General features: G+C 36.2%; 1 protein-coding gene across 1 annotated transcript; it reads right to left on the bottom strand.

The window, feature by feature from the left end:
• Positions 1–9,669: 9,669 nt before the first annotated feature.
• LOC113775815 (vesicle transport protein GOT1-like) lies at positions 9,670–14,722 on the bottom strand. The gene is made up of 7 exons (XM_027320837.1): positions 14,499–14,722; positions 14,225–14,328; positions 12,241–12,332; positions 12,063–12,143; positions 11,879–11,976; positions 11,716–11,797; positions 9,670–10,152 (listed from the first exon to the last, which is right to left on the bottom strand). Exons 2-7 carry the CDS (start codon positions 14,253–14,255, stop codon positions 10,114–10,116), a joined length of 423 nt encoding a protein of 140 aa, XP_027176638.1. The 5' UTR covers positions 14,256–14,328; positions 14,499–14,722; the 3' UTR covers positions 9,670–10,113.
• Between the last annotated feature and the right edge of the window lie 1,010 nt (positions 14,723–15,732).

Genomic DNA, 15,732 nt, shown 5'->3' with positions numbered 1-15,732 from the left:
AGTGTATCTAAAGGTTGATCATTAGAAGAAACATGAGCCTCATTACCCCTCCTAAGAATAAAATCTAGTCTATCAGCAAAATACTAAATGTTAGCAGCCATAAATTAGTAAAAAAAATAAGAGAAAAATAAAAATAAAAATAAGATAAACTCAAAAAGAAACAAATTAATCAGGCACCAGTTCCTGACAATGGCGCCAAAAATTGACAAGTGTCAAGCCTTTCCTCCTAACTAATCTCCTAGTTTTTACTTTTTGAAATAAAATATATATAACTCCTAATGGGAAAAGAAACCCTAAAGAGATAATATCAATTATTTTCTAAATAAATAATCCATCTAATAAGGAAAGACATTCTCCTAATCTTCAGTCCAACATTTGCTCGAAATTCAACTTGGATTAGGATACTTCTATGTGTAGGAAAAATCTCGAGCGTTTCAGATTTGACAGCATGTCTTGACCGCAACCACGTCAAACTCGTTCATAGTCCTGTGTAAAATTGCCTGCTTTGACTACGTTTTGCTCCACTTTTATACAATTATCACTAATAATCAAATATAAGTAAAATCTATCAATTAATATAATATTTAGCTAAAATCAAGGAAAAAACAATCATAAATTTAATAACAAAAATGCAATCTATTAATATGACAAAAACATACTGCTCTTTTCGGAGGCTGTTTCTAGTTTTTCCATGCATCATTCCAGTTTTTTCATCCATATTAACCGGCGAAAATGGATTCGAATGATTCCCCATTACAACAAAATGGAGCCGGCTCGCCTCTTCAATCAGAACTGTTCATCTTTACTGCTCTATAAGCAGCTCATCAACTCAACACAAATTCGTATCAGTCTCAACATTTTTCTACCTACTATACATTTTTGGTCCATACATAAGCTCGCCAAAAGGTTCCAAGTTCCAAATGGCAAAGGGCATAGTATTGTTGAGTTTGATACCTTCCAGTTTCATTTACGTTGGCTTTGCCGTTGATCCACAACCATTGCAAGATTTTTGCGTTGGAGATCCTAGAAGTTCAAGTATGGCTTTGCCAATAAAATATCTTACTATAACAAGCTTTCAAGCCCTTAGTTTTTACTAATTCCAATTACTGTATCAAAGGAATAACATACATCCAAAAGAAAGAATTGAGCTTCCAAAGCTCAATTCGTTAAACATCTTCAAGAAACAAGAATATTTTTTTCTGAAGAGTAACAGTTATACAAATCATTATAAAATGTGATTATTCTTATTTCCTCATGGATTCTTCTTTCACGTGATCTTCAGTAAAATGGCCTTGCCTGCAAGTAGGGGTGCAAACGAATCGAACTGCTCGCGAGCGGCTCGATTCAAGCTCGACTCGAACTCGATCAATATCGAGCTCGAGCTGGTCGAGTCAAAGTCGAACTCGAACTCGAGCTCAAAATATTAATCTCGTTAGCTCGCAAGTCGAGTATATATATTTATTTATTTTTTATTTTTTATTTTAATAGTAAAATTACATAAATATCCTTAATATTTTATCATTTATTAAGAAAAAAATATTATTTTATTTATTTTTTAAAAAAATAATTATTTTATTTATTTTTTAAAAAAATAATTATTTTTATTTTTTCGACTTCGAGCTCAGCTTGAATCGAGTCGAACTCGAGCTCGAACTTCAAAATTATCAGCTCGTCGAGCTCGAGGTCGAGTTCGAGTTTGAGTTCGATAAAATTAAATCAAAACTCGACTCGATTAGGCCAAAATTCGACTCGATTCGACTCGTTTGCAGCCCTACCTCCAAGAATCCTACCCTTGTTACGGCAGATGATTTTTCTTTCAGCGGATTGCACAAGGCTGGAAACACTAGTAATGATCCGTTCAGGAGCAATAGCAACGTAGTTGACGTGAATGTGTATTCAGCACTAAACACTCTTGGCATCTCAATGACCTTAGCGTTGATATAGCACCAGGGGGAGTTAATCGTCCTCAACTTCACCCCAGAGCATCCGAGATTGTTACAATTATTGAAGGTGTTGGGTTTGGGCCAGTCCATTTGTGGGCCAACTTAAAACACATGTTACCAAGTCTATTAATAGACTTGAGGGTTTTCAAGTGACTAATATTAGTAGCAGCTGCTAGAAGCACTTTTCAAGCGACTAATATTAGAAGCACTAATATTAGTCTTCTTGTGAGAAGAATTCCAGCCGCACAATTCAAGAGAGACAAAGAGAGAGAGAGGGAAGGTGAGATCTAAAGAGAAAAAGTTCTTTACAATTTTGAACCCTCAATTGGAAGGTGATTTGAAACTTGATTGAGACAAAATTTTCCCCACGCGATCCTCTTTGATAGTTGGAGTTTTACGGGGTGATTTTGTAGCGATTTAATTTGGTTGATATTGGTAATATTATTATCATCTGGATATTCCAGATAGACCTATGTATTTTCATTATTGTGATAGTAGAGATTTTTTTTATTGGATTAGGTCTCGTGATTTTTCCAATTTTGTTGTTCTGTGTCTTTTATTTTTCTACATTTTATTATTATTGTTGATATGGTTGTTCAGTAATTTAATTTATTCTTATTTTAACTAGTATTTGGGGAAAGAATAATTTGTTCTAGGCTAATTCTGATATTGTGTGCTTGCATTGGTACTACTTTTTCAACAAAGTAGCATCAGAGCAATCATGACTGCTCAATTGTACTGGTTAAAATGGAGGACTCGGATAGTGGTTGTATGATTAAATTAAAAGAAAAATCCTTCAAAACATTCCTCACATTTTGAAAAATAAAATGTTTCGTCTCTCACTTTTGAAAGTGTAATTTTACGTCCTTTATAAATTTATATTGGTCAAATTTGGTCCCTACTAGGTTTTTGACTAGTTTTTAATCGGAATCCACCACATACCTTGCACGTGATTATTTTTTAAGGACAAAATTGTCAAATTATATTTTACATAATTCGATTCATAGTCCCTCACATTTCACAAAATAAATTTTTGTATCCCTCACATTTCATAAAATGAATTTTTTCATCTTTCACATTTTTCAAAAAAAAAATTTTCATCCCTTATTGATCATATGCATGAATAGTTTTTTTTTAAAATTCATGTATATATCTATTTGATTTCACTGGCGAAATTAAATAGAAATATATTACATGCTATCCAATTTATTAAGTTGAAATCAAATAAATATATACATGGGTTTAAAAAAATTGTTAATTTTTCACTCATATTTATTTTCTTTTACTCAAAAATTGAAAACAAAGAAAACATTTAATCCTAAACATTATCGAGTGTTTATATCGAATTAAATTTGGATAGAAAGAATAAACAAAGAAAAAGTATAACAAAAAGAAGTAAGTGATTGGTACTTTCAAATTTTAAAACAATCACAAGGCAAGCAATTTAACTGTTAATTTTAAAAGTGGTGAGCAGAAATTTCAAATTTAAATTACAATTTTTTAGCACAACTATAGAATTCGAGTTAAAACCCATTAATTAGATGGTCTTATTATACAACTCAATAAATAAATTATTACCAAAAGTGAAAGGTCACAAATATTGAATAAGTTCACATGATGAAATCATATATATATATATATATATATATAGGTTTAAAACAAAATTGTTACTTTTAAACCTCTATATATATCTATTGAATAGCATGTGTACAACTACGATTAACCTATTTAGGTGAAATCAAATAGAGATATATTACATACTATTCATATTGTTTAAATGAAATCAAATAGATATATACATGAGTTTAAAAAAAACTATTCATACACATGATCAATGAGGGATGAAAAATCCATTTTGAAAAATGTGAGGGACGAAACAATTCATTTTGTAAAATATTATGGACAAAAAATTCATTTTGTGAAATGTGAGAGATTATGAATAGGATTATATAAAATTTAATTTGATAATTTTGCCCTTAAAAAATGATCACATGTAAGGCACGTGGTGGATTATCTCTCCTAATCAAAGTGGTTTTGTCCGTGGTCGTCAAATTGCTGATAATTTCTTGCTTGCTCAGGAGGTAATCTCGGGTATTGGGCGGAAAAATAGGGGCGAGAATGTGGCAATCAAATTGGACATGACAAAAGCGTACGACAGGGTATCTTGGATTTTCCTGGTTAACGTCCTGCGTGCATTTGGGTTCGGTGAAAGGTGGATCAACATGGTCTGGCGCCTGGTGTCCAATCCGTGGTTCTCAGTACTCATAAATGGTATGCCTTGTGGCTTCTTCCCAGTGTCACGCGGCCTCCGGCAGGGGGACCCTCTATCCCCCTCGTTATTCATTCTAGGAGCCGAGGTCCTTTCTCGTATGTTGAACCAACTCCTGTCGCGTCCTGGTTTTTGTGGGTTCAAGGTTCCTAGGTCTTGCCCTCCTATTTCTCACTTGGGGTTTGCTGATGATATCCTTATCTTCTCAAGTGCTTCGACGGCGTCCTTGAAGTTGCTTATGGAGACGTTGGCGAGCTATGAAAGTGTCTCAGGGCAAAGTATAAATGCAGCAAAGAGTGCTTTTATGGTGCATTCAAAGATGTCTCGGGGTAGGAGGGCTACAATTCAGCGCATTACGGGTTGCGCCCACAAGGAGTTCCCGGTTCGTTATCTTGGATGCCCGCTTTTTGTGGGGCGGCAGAAGCAGGCTTTTTTCCAGGATTTAAGCAACTCGGTGCTCGCTAGGATTAACTCTTGGAAGAATCGGCTCTTGTCGCCTGGGGGTAAGATTGTTCTGATAAAGCATGTGTTGGCCTCTATCCCGCTCTTATTGGCTGTGATGTCTCCTCCAAAGTCGATTTTGGCTACAATTGAGAGGCTCTTCGCGAATTTCCTTTGGGGCTCAGATGAGGGTGTGGCCAAACATCATTGGATTCGCTGGAGGGACCTTTGTGCGGCTAAGGAGGAGGGTGGGGTGGGGTTTCACTCCATGACCGATGTTGTTAAGGCTTTCTCAGTGAAGTTGTGGTAGAGATTTCGGCAGAACTCGACTCTTTGGGCTAATTTTATGATGGCTAAGTATGCCGCTCAAGCACATCTAGGTATGGTAGGGGCCTCAGTAGGGGCTTCACACACGTGGCGCAGGATGCTCCAGGTGCGGGACCTAGCCGAGCGACACATCACTTTTGTTATTCATTCTGGGAGCTCTCACTTCTGGTTCGACAACTGGCTAGGTCCTGGTCCTCTATCCTCACGTGCGGAGAGTGTCTCAGATCATAAGGTCTTGGATTTCTTTAAGCGGGGCAATTGGGATGCTCATCTGTTGGCGGCGTGGGTGCCAGCTGACACAGTAGCCGAGATTACCCGGTTTGCTCTACCGAGGATTGAGGAGGGCGAGGAGGATGTCATGGTTTGGGCACCCTCTCAGTCAGGGAGTTTCACACTGAGCACGGCTTTCGAGTTGGTGTGCGGCCGTGGGTCGTACTCTTTTATTTCCTCCATGGTCTGGCATCCCCTCCTTCCATTGAAAATCTCGTTCTTCATGCTTCGACTACTGCGGAACCGGCTGCCCCTGGACTCTACGGTAGGTACACTTGGTATTTCTGGCCCCTCAAAGTGCTTTTGCTGTGCTGAGGCTATGGTTGAGTCCCTCGACCATGTTTTTTGTGGGGGTGACGTAGCCGTTGCAACATGGAATTTTTTTGGATCACCTGCAGGGCTCTTGTATGTGGGGGCCTCTGTACGGGGGCACATGGCCCGTTGGTGGTTCTCCTCGTGCACAAATGCGTTCGTGCAGTTTGCCCACCAGATTATCCCCTCCCTGATTTGTTGGAACATTTGGAAGGCGAGAAACAAAGCACGGTTTGATGACAAAGTTTACTCTCCTAATGCTATCTGTGGGTTTATTCTGGATGACGTACGGTACCTTTTTAGTTTGAAGTTCCCGGGATATTCTTGGACCTTCCCGACATGGTTTGGTTTTTATGCTTCTCTCATCTCTTTTCGTAAGCCGGAGTCGTTCAAGCTGGTGAAGTGGTTGAGGCCGAAACCGGGTGAGTTTAAACTCAACACGGATGGCTGCTCTAAAGGCAATCCCGGAAGGGCTGGAGGGGGTGGGGTGCTGCGTAATAGTGAGGGGGGGATCCTGTTCGCCTTTTCCACATTCTTCGGACATTGCACTAGCATCCAAGCTGAGGCGAAGGCCCTTCTATTCGGGGTTAACTTATGCATCTCCCGTGGATATGCGAGGGTGCAACTTGAAGTGGATTCCTTGGTGCTCGTTCAGGTCCTACAGCGAGTAGCTCACTGCCCGTGGAGTATTGACACGGAGATCCGGTCTCTTCGGCAACTGTCACCCCATGTCGTTAGCATCTCCCATTGCTTGCGAGAGGGTAATCAAGTGGCGGACGGCTTATCTAATATTGGTTGTGCTGATGGGTGTACCAGAACCTACATCCAACTATCGGATCTCCCTTCTCAGGTTCGAGGGCCCTTCAGGCTGGACAAGATTGGTCTCCCTTCCCTTCGAAAGTGCTAGGGTTCTTCGTAGGATGTGTGAGCGAGCTCCCTTTCCCAGTCAAGTAGCTTAATATCTCGTTGTACTCCTTGGATGCAAGGTCTATGGCCCCCTCTAGCGATGTCACTCCCTTAAGGCAATAAAAGTTTGTTTTCTTAAAATATATATATATATATATATATATAGGACAGGACATAAATATGTTTGTCATTTAACATGAGAACTTTTATGTATCTATATGTGTGTACACCATAAATAGGAATATACTTATATACAGTGGTGTAGTAAAGACCTATTGCCATTACAGGAGTATTGTAAACCTAATATGATGTCGTTACTATGCAAACATAACATCTCATTTACGATTATGTTTCTACTATGAATATTTTTTGGTAGTAAAATTTTTGAAGTCATTTCTTATTCTAGTAATTAATTTTTGTTTTAATAGCTCCAAAGCAATTGTACCATACTAGAGAGGTCGTCTAAAAAAAATTGCTTTTTTGAGGAAGTTAATGCGGTGAAAACATAACGATTTCCCATAATATAGGGAGCTATATTAAAGGAAATCTGAGAGTCGTAAATTATAAGAAAATTATAAACATTTGTGAAGGTTTCCAACCTGTTCTTTAATATTCGCAAAACTGAGGTCAGGCAATATTTGCCACCCTCTACAAAGCTCTGCCTCTTCCTATGTATTCCAGGGGAGAATTCATTTTGTTTTTTCACTCAGATTTTGCTTCTGAAGGCTTAGAGCTTCCTGTTTTTATCATTTGTCCTGCTACCAAACCAACAATGTGTCCTGCACATCAACAAGCCGATTCAACTATCATGTCCTGCTAATCTCTTCAATCAAATCTCTTCTTCATCTTCAACTATAAGTATCTCACCAGCTCGACTTCATTTCACCCACAAAAATTTTCTACCCCTCTATCCTTTTGTTATCCAAGCTAGCTTAGATTATCTATAAGCTTGCTAAATAATTCCTAGTTCCAAATGGTTAAAGACATTTTGCGCTTTTAAGTTTGATAGCTTCCAGTTTCATTTACTTTGGCTTTGCATTTGACCCTAGCTACAAGTTCAGGTATGCCCTCTCATATCAACGTACATATTATTTTTGTTGATTTTTCAATTCTTGGTTATTGATGATTCCAATTACTTGAGATGTCGAAGGAATCTGCAAGCCTAGATTCAAGTAGGTATGTGCATACAGGGCTGTAACTGTTATATAATGAATTAAAAATGAGATTTGTAGTGGGAAGTAAGGGGTTGGAATTGAGGGCATATGCTCCATGCTTTGTAGTCTACCTATTAAGGAATAACATGATAATTGGATGCAGAAGATTTTCCAAAATATTATTTTACTTGCATCATAATGCAATTTTTAACTATTCTTTTATGAATAAATTTTATATACATTGAAAATGTATACACTATCATAGTTGGATGCATAATACATATACAAAATTTAGGTTTCAAATTCAAATTCGAATTATGTGTTATGCATCCAATGATGAAAGTATATACACTGTCAATGTATAGAAAATTAATCCTTCTTTTATACTCCTAAGTATCCTATATCTCATATGCATCACATCACAAAAAGTATTACAGTAATTATTTCAAATAATACTGCTACTATATCCAAACACACTAGATTCGTTTTGGTATGTAGCTAGTTTCGCTCACTGATTTGCTCTTTTGCATAATCTCAGTGAGAGTACATGGTCTTTGCCCGCAAGGATCCTAGCCTTGCTACGGTAGATGATTTTTCTTTCAGCGGATTGCATAAGGCTGGAAATAGTAATAATGCTTTCGGGGGAAATACCACCATAGTTAAGGTGGAAGTGTTTCCAGGACTGAATATTCTTGGCACCTCAATCACCCGCGTTGATATAGGACCTAGAGGAATTAATCGTCCTCACTGCCACCCTAGATCATTGGCGGAACTAGAAAATTTTCTTTTGAGGGAGCAAACCCTAATTCAACTAAAACTTAAGTATATAACTTGAGAAAATTTTAATTTTTTGCAAGGCAAAAGTTTAAATTTACAAAAAAAAAAATTTTTAAAAAAAATTCAACTTTTCAAGGGAAAAACTTAATTATTTAAAAGTTTTGGAAAGGTCTAGTTTCATCCATGCTCTAGATCATCATAGATTATTACAATTCTTAAAGGCACACCCCTTTTTTTTTGCACTTTTTTCTTTTAGCGTAAGTGAGAGGTTTCAAATGCGAGAATTTTCACTTACATTCTCTTTTTTCGTACCAATTAATCCATCCCTTTCCCCCTCTTGAAGGCACACTTCTTTTAGGTTTTGTCACTTCAAATCCAGAAAATCTAGGAAGTGTTAACGAGGGTGATGTGTTTGTTTTTCCAATGGGACTTATTCACTTCCAGTATAATCTAGGAAGTGTACCCGTTGTTGCCCTTAATTTCTTGAAGTATTCATTGCAAATTCTGTCTTTGGATCAAATCCATCCACCAATCGAAATAGACATTCTAGCCAAGGCATTTCAGGTTGATAGGAGAACCGTGGAAAAAATTCAATCCAAGCTTTAGACCAGCCGTGGAACTGAAATATGAAACTTCTACCAGTCAGCTTCGTAAATTCACCTATTTTTTTTGTTTGTTGTTGCTTTCAAGTTTGCATTTTGATTATGGTGGTTACCACTTCTAGTGGAATATGATTTCTTGCAACGTTCATTTCCCAAAACAGCGTTCACCTTTGTGTATTATCTTTCTCAACTCCAAGTAGATACGCCAATCTCGTGTTAGAGCCCACCAAATCTGGTAGCATGTGTTTGTAATACTACTTTGTATGTACTCATAGAGTCAATAAAAAGCTAATACTTTGATTTAATTTCTTATAAACAGAGACTAGACTGATAAATTGGTACAATTGTAGTTTAACATCTGAAAGCCATAGTAAATCAACCTATGTTTGGAGGAAGGGGAGGAAGTGTAAGTAAAAAATTTCGAGTTCGAGACTTTCCACTTGCATTAAAACAAAAAAAAATCGACCTATGCCTTACTTTCATAATCTAAAGCTATATAACCATTATTTGGGTAAGAATATATGCATAACTTTGCCAAATGCACAAACTGGAAGTCTGATCCTACTAGCCGAATGTTAGAACCATTGGTCTTGCTGATGATCCAGTATCCAATTGAACTACCCAATCTGGAAACAAAATTTATGCCTTACCATATCATAAACAAAATGTGAGGAAACATCATACATTTTATAACCAAAAAATGGAAAGAAAAAAAAAAAAACCTACTTCACATGGAAAGAGACGGTGGTTTGACTATTTAGCTTGTACAGCTCTACCTCAAAAGATGTAAGACATTGAAAATTCACAGCTTGTTCACAACCTAAAAACACCTTCGAGGAAATCAATTAAAGATATAGCAAGCCCCCTCAAAATATCAGAACATATCATGCTTCCTCCCACGCCCTAAAAAGAGAGAAAAAGTAAAAAATATCACATTTTTACCTAAAGAGCCAAGAATAAAACAATGTGGTCTACTAGATCCCCATATATTTGCAGAGAGAACTGGTAGTGCTATCTTATCCTCGACGAGGGAAGTGCTGATCCTTCAGTATTTTACAACACCCTAAACACAGGCCAACAGCTATCATGATTCTGTCATGCCAGCATGATCACTAAACAGGAACTCTCTTGCCACGATAGCGGTCAAAGAACTGCACAGAGGAACTAGCAAATTCAGATATAATCTACTAACATTGCACATGCATATGTTTAAACACTCCAATAAGGACAAGAACAGAAACAGATCTTTAAAAATGAAACAAATAAAGGAACTTTACAAAAAAAAATTTCAACATAAACAGAGTGAGAGAACAGGAGTAATTATGAAAATATGATTCTGTAACATCAAATGGCAGCTAAAACACACAACTTCATTCATATCATTCAAAACAATCTTTTTTCCCTAATGATTAATGCATCTCTGAAGCATTTAAAAAAAGAAAAAAAAGGGTAAACAAAACCAACAACAAAACATAAAACCCTCATTTGGAATACAAAAATAATAAAAAAAAAATGCAAGACTCAAGTTCGCAGTTCTGAATGAATTTAAAAGGAAGATGCCTAAAATACAAAATTGGTAAAAGTTAAACTAATCTTTTCACCAGTCATACATTTAGACAAAAGAACATCCTGTCCATGTTACTTCTCTTAAATTTTATCTCTATTTTCTTTTTCTTTTAGAGGATGTAGAAGGAAGCTAGAGTCCTCAAGGCAAGAGTGCGAAGCTTTGGGTTCATGAAAATCCAGGAAGTTAATTCAAAAGAACATGGTTGCGATCACTATCAAAGAAGCAGCATCCCAGGTGACAATCATCATCACTCTTATCACGCCTTCACACACAACGAGGACTTCATAGATGCATATCAAATATCAACATGTTTAACAGTGCTAAAAGCTCAACATTTCTCAATTTTCTATGAATAATAAAGTGAAAAGTTGCATTGCACAATTTAATGGATATCACTCAAATGTCAGCCAGCTCACTTTCTAATAGTTGAATCTCTTACACTAGCCATAAATTACTTATGAAGTTAGTCATTGCCATAAACATCCCTAAATTTTTAAGGACTGCATAATACAACTTTATTACATTATGCTTTGCTTTGATCCTCCTAACACAACTCAAATTGTCATATACACAACTCCGAAAATTGAACAATTAGAATGCAAATGTGTGCCTTAAAAATGACGAAAACATGTGATCAAATGGGTCGATAAAAAATCAGGTCCTCTTTCACAGTTCCACTGTTTCCTTTTGCAAGGGGTTGTAAATAAGTGTAAGTCAGGAAAATCATTGTATAAAACTTAGATATTGAAACAGAATTCATAATTGACTACCAATAGATTCTTCATCCTCTTGAACGCACTCAGCGCCCGGAAATTATTTCTTCCCGCAAGCAAAAAGAAGAAATAAAAAAGAGAATCGGCTTCAAAATCGTAATGCACAGAACACTCTTTGAGTGTTGGCAGTAAGCAAAAGAGTTAGGCACACAGAGTTGCCCTTAAGCATTTATCATAATTGTATTAGTCCACATGCATGATAAAATAAGCTATATAGATGTTAAATAACACAAGGCATACCCAAAAGAATACTAACATTGGTGAACATGCAGCCAAAATCTTGCACCACATATCCTTTTCACTGAAATTTCTTATCATGCTGTATCTTCTAAAAAAATATTTTGCAACACACCTAGTCTGCAAACAGAACTTACCGATCTAATATATGGCTGCTGAAACACCCAACCAAGAATGGGTATCTTTTGAAGAAAAACTGCCAGTGTCGGCCAAAACCCACTGCAAGAGGTACCTTATGAGAAACCAATAACTGCTAATAAGATCAAATTACCATTAAAGGCCAGAGGCAGTCCAACAAACCTGAAGAGCACAACGAACCCATAAGCCTCCAAGATGATTCCTAATATTGGCCAGCCTATGATAACCAAGAAAAATCCAGCACCAAATGATATTGTTCCCTATTGAATAACCAAATACAAACTCAACCAGTAAGAAATAATACACAAGTTGAGAAACCTAACACAGACAGGAAAGTACTTCAAACCTTATAATTGGCACGCTTCGTGAAGAATTGCATAGATGACTTCAACCCAATGGTCAATGTAACCCCAGAAAAGAAAAGGATCTGATTCAAGGTGATAAGAAATGTTTTAAGCAAAATGGCAAAGAATATGAAAGAGGCACAAAGCAAGGAAAATACGGTAAACAACTATTTTACTTACATTTCCCATTGCAATTAGCCCCTTGTCAAAGAAGAAAATGACCCCCAGGAATGAGAAGAAAACCCCAAATCCCGTCAATCCCAGGCCAATCTCTGTTTCAGAACAGCAACACAAGTTTTTAAAACCGCAAAGGTGCAACAAAGTATCTAAAATGCATCTTGACAAGTAATTAAGAAGCTCAGTTGCAATACCAAGAATGAAAGTCAGACCTTCACAAAAAGAGAATAATAACCAAATATTTACACAGCCAGCTCATCATGGCCCTTATTAGTGGTGTATATATTTGACGATGGGAAAGTGAAGCACACTGCAACACCACCCCCCCCCCCCCAACAAAAAAAAAAACCAAAACAAAAACCCAAAAACACACACACACAACGACCTGCCCCTTCGCATTGTAGCTCATTAGCCTTAATGAGTTCAAGCTCTTAGAAGTTGCACTTACAATTGAACCCACTAAAATTCTTGATTAAAGTCCCTTCCAACCTTCACTGAATTAAAAGTGCCAGATCAAGTTTTTAAATAATATATATTAGGCAAAGCATGCAAAAGAAACGCTATACTTGGACAAAACTAGTAAAGTCTTCAAGCCTGAAGTCACCAATTGTACAGGTATACTCTGAAATCTAATTGTTCCTTCAAAGGTAAGCGAACAGGAAGATAAATAACTTTCCCAATAGCTTTGTAGTCTAAACTATTCCAGTCAAACATTTACATTAACACAAGCTTTTTCTCACTTGCAAAGCTTCCCTTATTCATCCACTTACCCTCTCGTTTTTTCACTATATTTTCTTTCATGAACATATTCGAACTCTATCTATATTTTCTTTCAGCTTATAAATTTATCCAAGAACATGAAAGGTACTAGACCAGTTGAAGTAAGTTCTTATCAACAAAATGCTACTTTCTCATATTTGTATCAAGTTTGCAAGTTGTATTAATGAACTGAAGTATGCTTGATTTCTGAAGTTATTAAGCAGTAAAGCTACAAACATACAACTTCAGCATAATATCACTTTAGAAGCCATAGATTAAACATCTAAAGGAAGTGTGCATTTGTGTGAGAGTGTTTGTGAGTGCATGACTCTACTAACCAAAAAGCACAGCTCTTTAACTGATAGTTCACTAAACCCTCCATAAAACATGATTGTACGATTAACTGAAACTACTATGAGTTTTCTCTCTTCAAAATTACTTCACAGATCGTTGATGACCTTTGTACAATTAATCAAATCATCTCTTCACTGTCAAACAAAAGGAAGAAAATGCTTGTCCAGAATCAGCTGCAAATCAATTTGTAATCCAAAATTTGCTTGTCCTCATACAGATTTGGCAATGTCACAGCACTACTAAAACTAGCCATGTAGAGAAAATCAATCCGCTGAATTGACTGCATATACCATGTATTCATAAAACGCTACTGTTAGCAGATATTCAGCCTCAATACTCCTTTAGGCTTCAACTGCCCATAAACCTAGCATCCCAAGCTTCAACCTTTGTACATATACCATCGAACTCATCCCAGGTATCCACCCGAAGTACTAAAGCTAGCATCTTTCAAGGAAATAATCACTATTCCAACATTTCATTAAACTTACACTGCCCATAAATTTGAGATTGACTTCAAGCTTCCTCTACACCATGTCAAGTCAATCACAATTTCAGATTTTTGTACCCGACATATTACCTATTTCACTTTCATGAAGTTGAAAACTAGAAATAGTAGCTCAAACAATCAACAAAGAAGAAGAAGAAGAAGAAGAGAAGGCACCCGCTATCAAATTTTTGTATCCAAACTTGCTAAATATACCGATTAACAGACCAATTGGATATGGATAACCTAAATACAGCATTTGCAACTAAAATCCACATAAATCCTAAACCACGAGATATCAATTTCGTCTCGTGCCACTAAACCAGAGCACAAATCATTCAATTAAATGCAAAAGAATAACAAAATATCGTTCATCTAAAAAAAACTCACTTTTAACATCGTTCATCTCAAAGGACACCATTTTTCCGATTGAAATACAAAACCCGATATGGATTCAACGAAAACTGCTGACCAAATCCAAGTGAAGATGAAACCTGCGAAGACAATAACCACAACAATAATCAAATTAAACCAAAAAATCTCGAATTTAAGTAACTCAATTAGAACAAGAATCCAAATGAAACGAATAAAAAAGAAATAATCAAGTAATTAGAAAGTGATCTAGGGTTTTGGGATCGTAAAAGATATCTTTCTTTCTGTCTACCTTCTTTTCCTTTTCTCTTTTTCTCCTCCGAATCTGCACCAAATTAACTGAGTCTATGTACTGCGTGTGTGTGTGAGAGAGAGAGAAGCAAAAGTGGAGCTATGAAAGTTATAGCATAGGATTGTAGCTGAGATGGGAATGGTATGGGCTACTCTGTTAGTCTAGTCTTCTTCTTTGAAGGGAAGCAACGGCGGTTTTTCATTTGCTTGATGACGTTGTTTTACTATTAGTTTTGGCAATGGAACAAAATAAATTATTTGCTAATCCTATTCAGATCTTAATATATTCAATAACAAAAAATTGAATATGTGAATTAATTAGGTGCAGTGCCACTGAATTTTTTAGGTAAAATTTGCTTTCAAAACTAAGTAATAAACTATTCATTTATCACTGAATATATGTGATATGCACTCAAATGTATTAGATTTAATACTTAACAATTCAATAATTTAATAGATTGAAACTTCAGATTTCAGATTTCAGACTTCAGTTTCATCAAACGCACCCAAGTTTTATTTATAAAAATTAATTTATTAAAAGTAAGTTTGTATTTTTGATAAAAGATTTGCATTTTATAGGTTAAATGCTGATTTAAGTCTAGTTGTCTGTTATATGTTTCTTGTACTAAATAGGTAGTTATATACAGTTGTCAGAGCTGTAACAGATAACTAATGCATTTTTTGTTTTTTTTTTTTGGGATAAAAGGTGTTATCAATTGCCATTTTATGTGACTGTTTAGTCATTTTTAGTTTCCAATGATTCAATTGGATATGTTCCTTTCCCATAAAGTATGAATAGGTGTAGATGGTTAACGTTTGACAAAATAAAATAAAATAAAATAAAATAAAAGATGTCATGGCTTTTGGTGCCCTAGTTGGGGATAAAAGATGACAAAATAAAAACTCATTGAATTTTTTAACATCAAAAACCATAGTAGATGCCAAGTACTATATAGTACTAGTTACTTGGTCGACACACATCCTATGGCAAATTTAAGCTAGCAAGAAATCAGATGATATGGGAAGACAAAGCGTCTGAACCTCTGCAAAATTTGCAAGCAGTGCATTGTTCAATTTCAGGTCAAGCTTCCTTTCGAAAGGAATTCTTTTGATCTCCGAGTTAGGAGCTCTTCAACTCAGTGGCATAATTCCTAGAGAAATATGGTTTTTTTCCCTTCAGGTATCAGCTGATATCCAAAATTACACGGTTGCTTGTAATGGAGATAGTTTAGTTT

The sequence above is a fragment of the Coffea eugenioides genome, chromosome 1, assembly GCF_003713205.1.
Source record: "Coffea eugenioides isolate CCC68of chromosome 1, Ceug_1.0, whole genome shotgun sequence".
NCBI classification, from domain to species: domain Eukaryota; kingdom Viridiplantae; phylum Streptophyta; class Magnoliopsida; order Gentianales; family Rubiaceae; genus Coffea; species Coffea eugenioides.
This window is presented reverse-complemented; position numbering and strand designations above follow the sequence as displayed.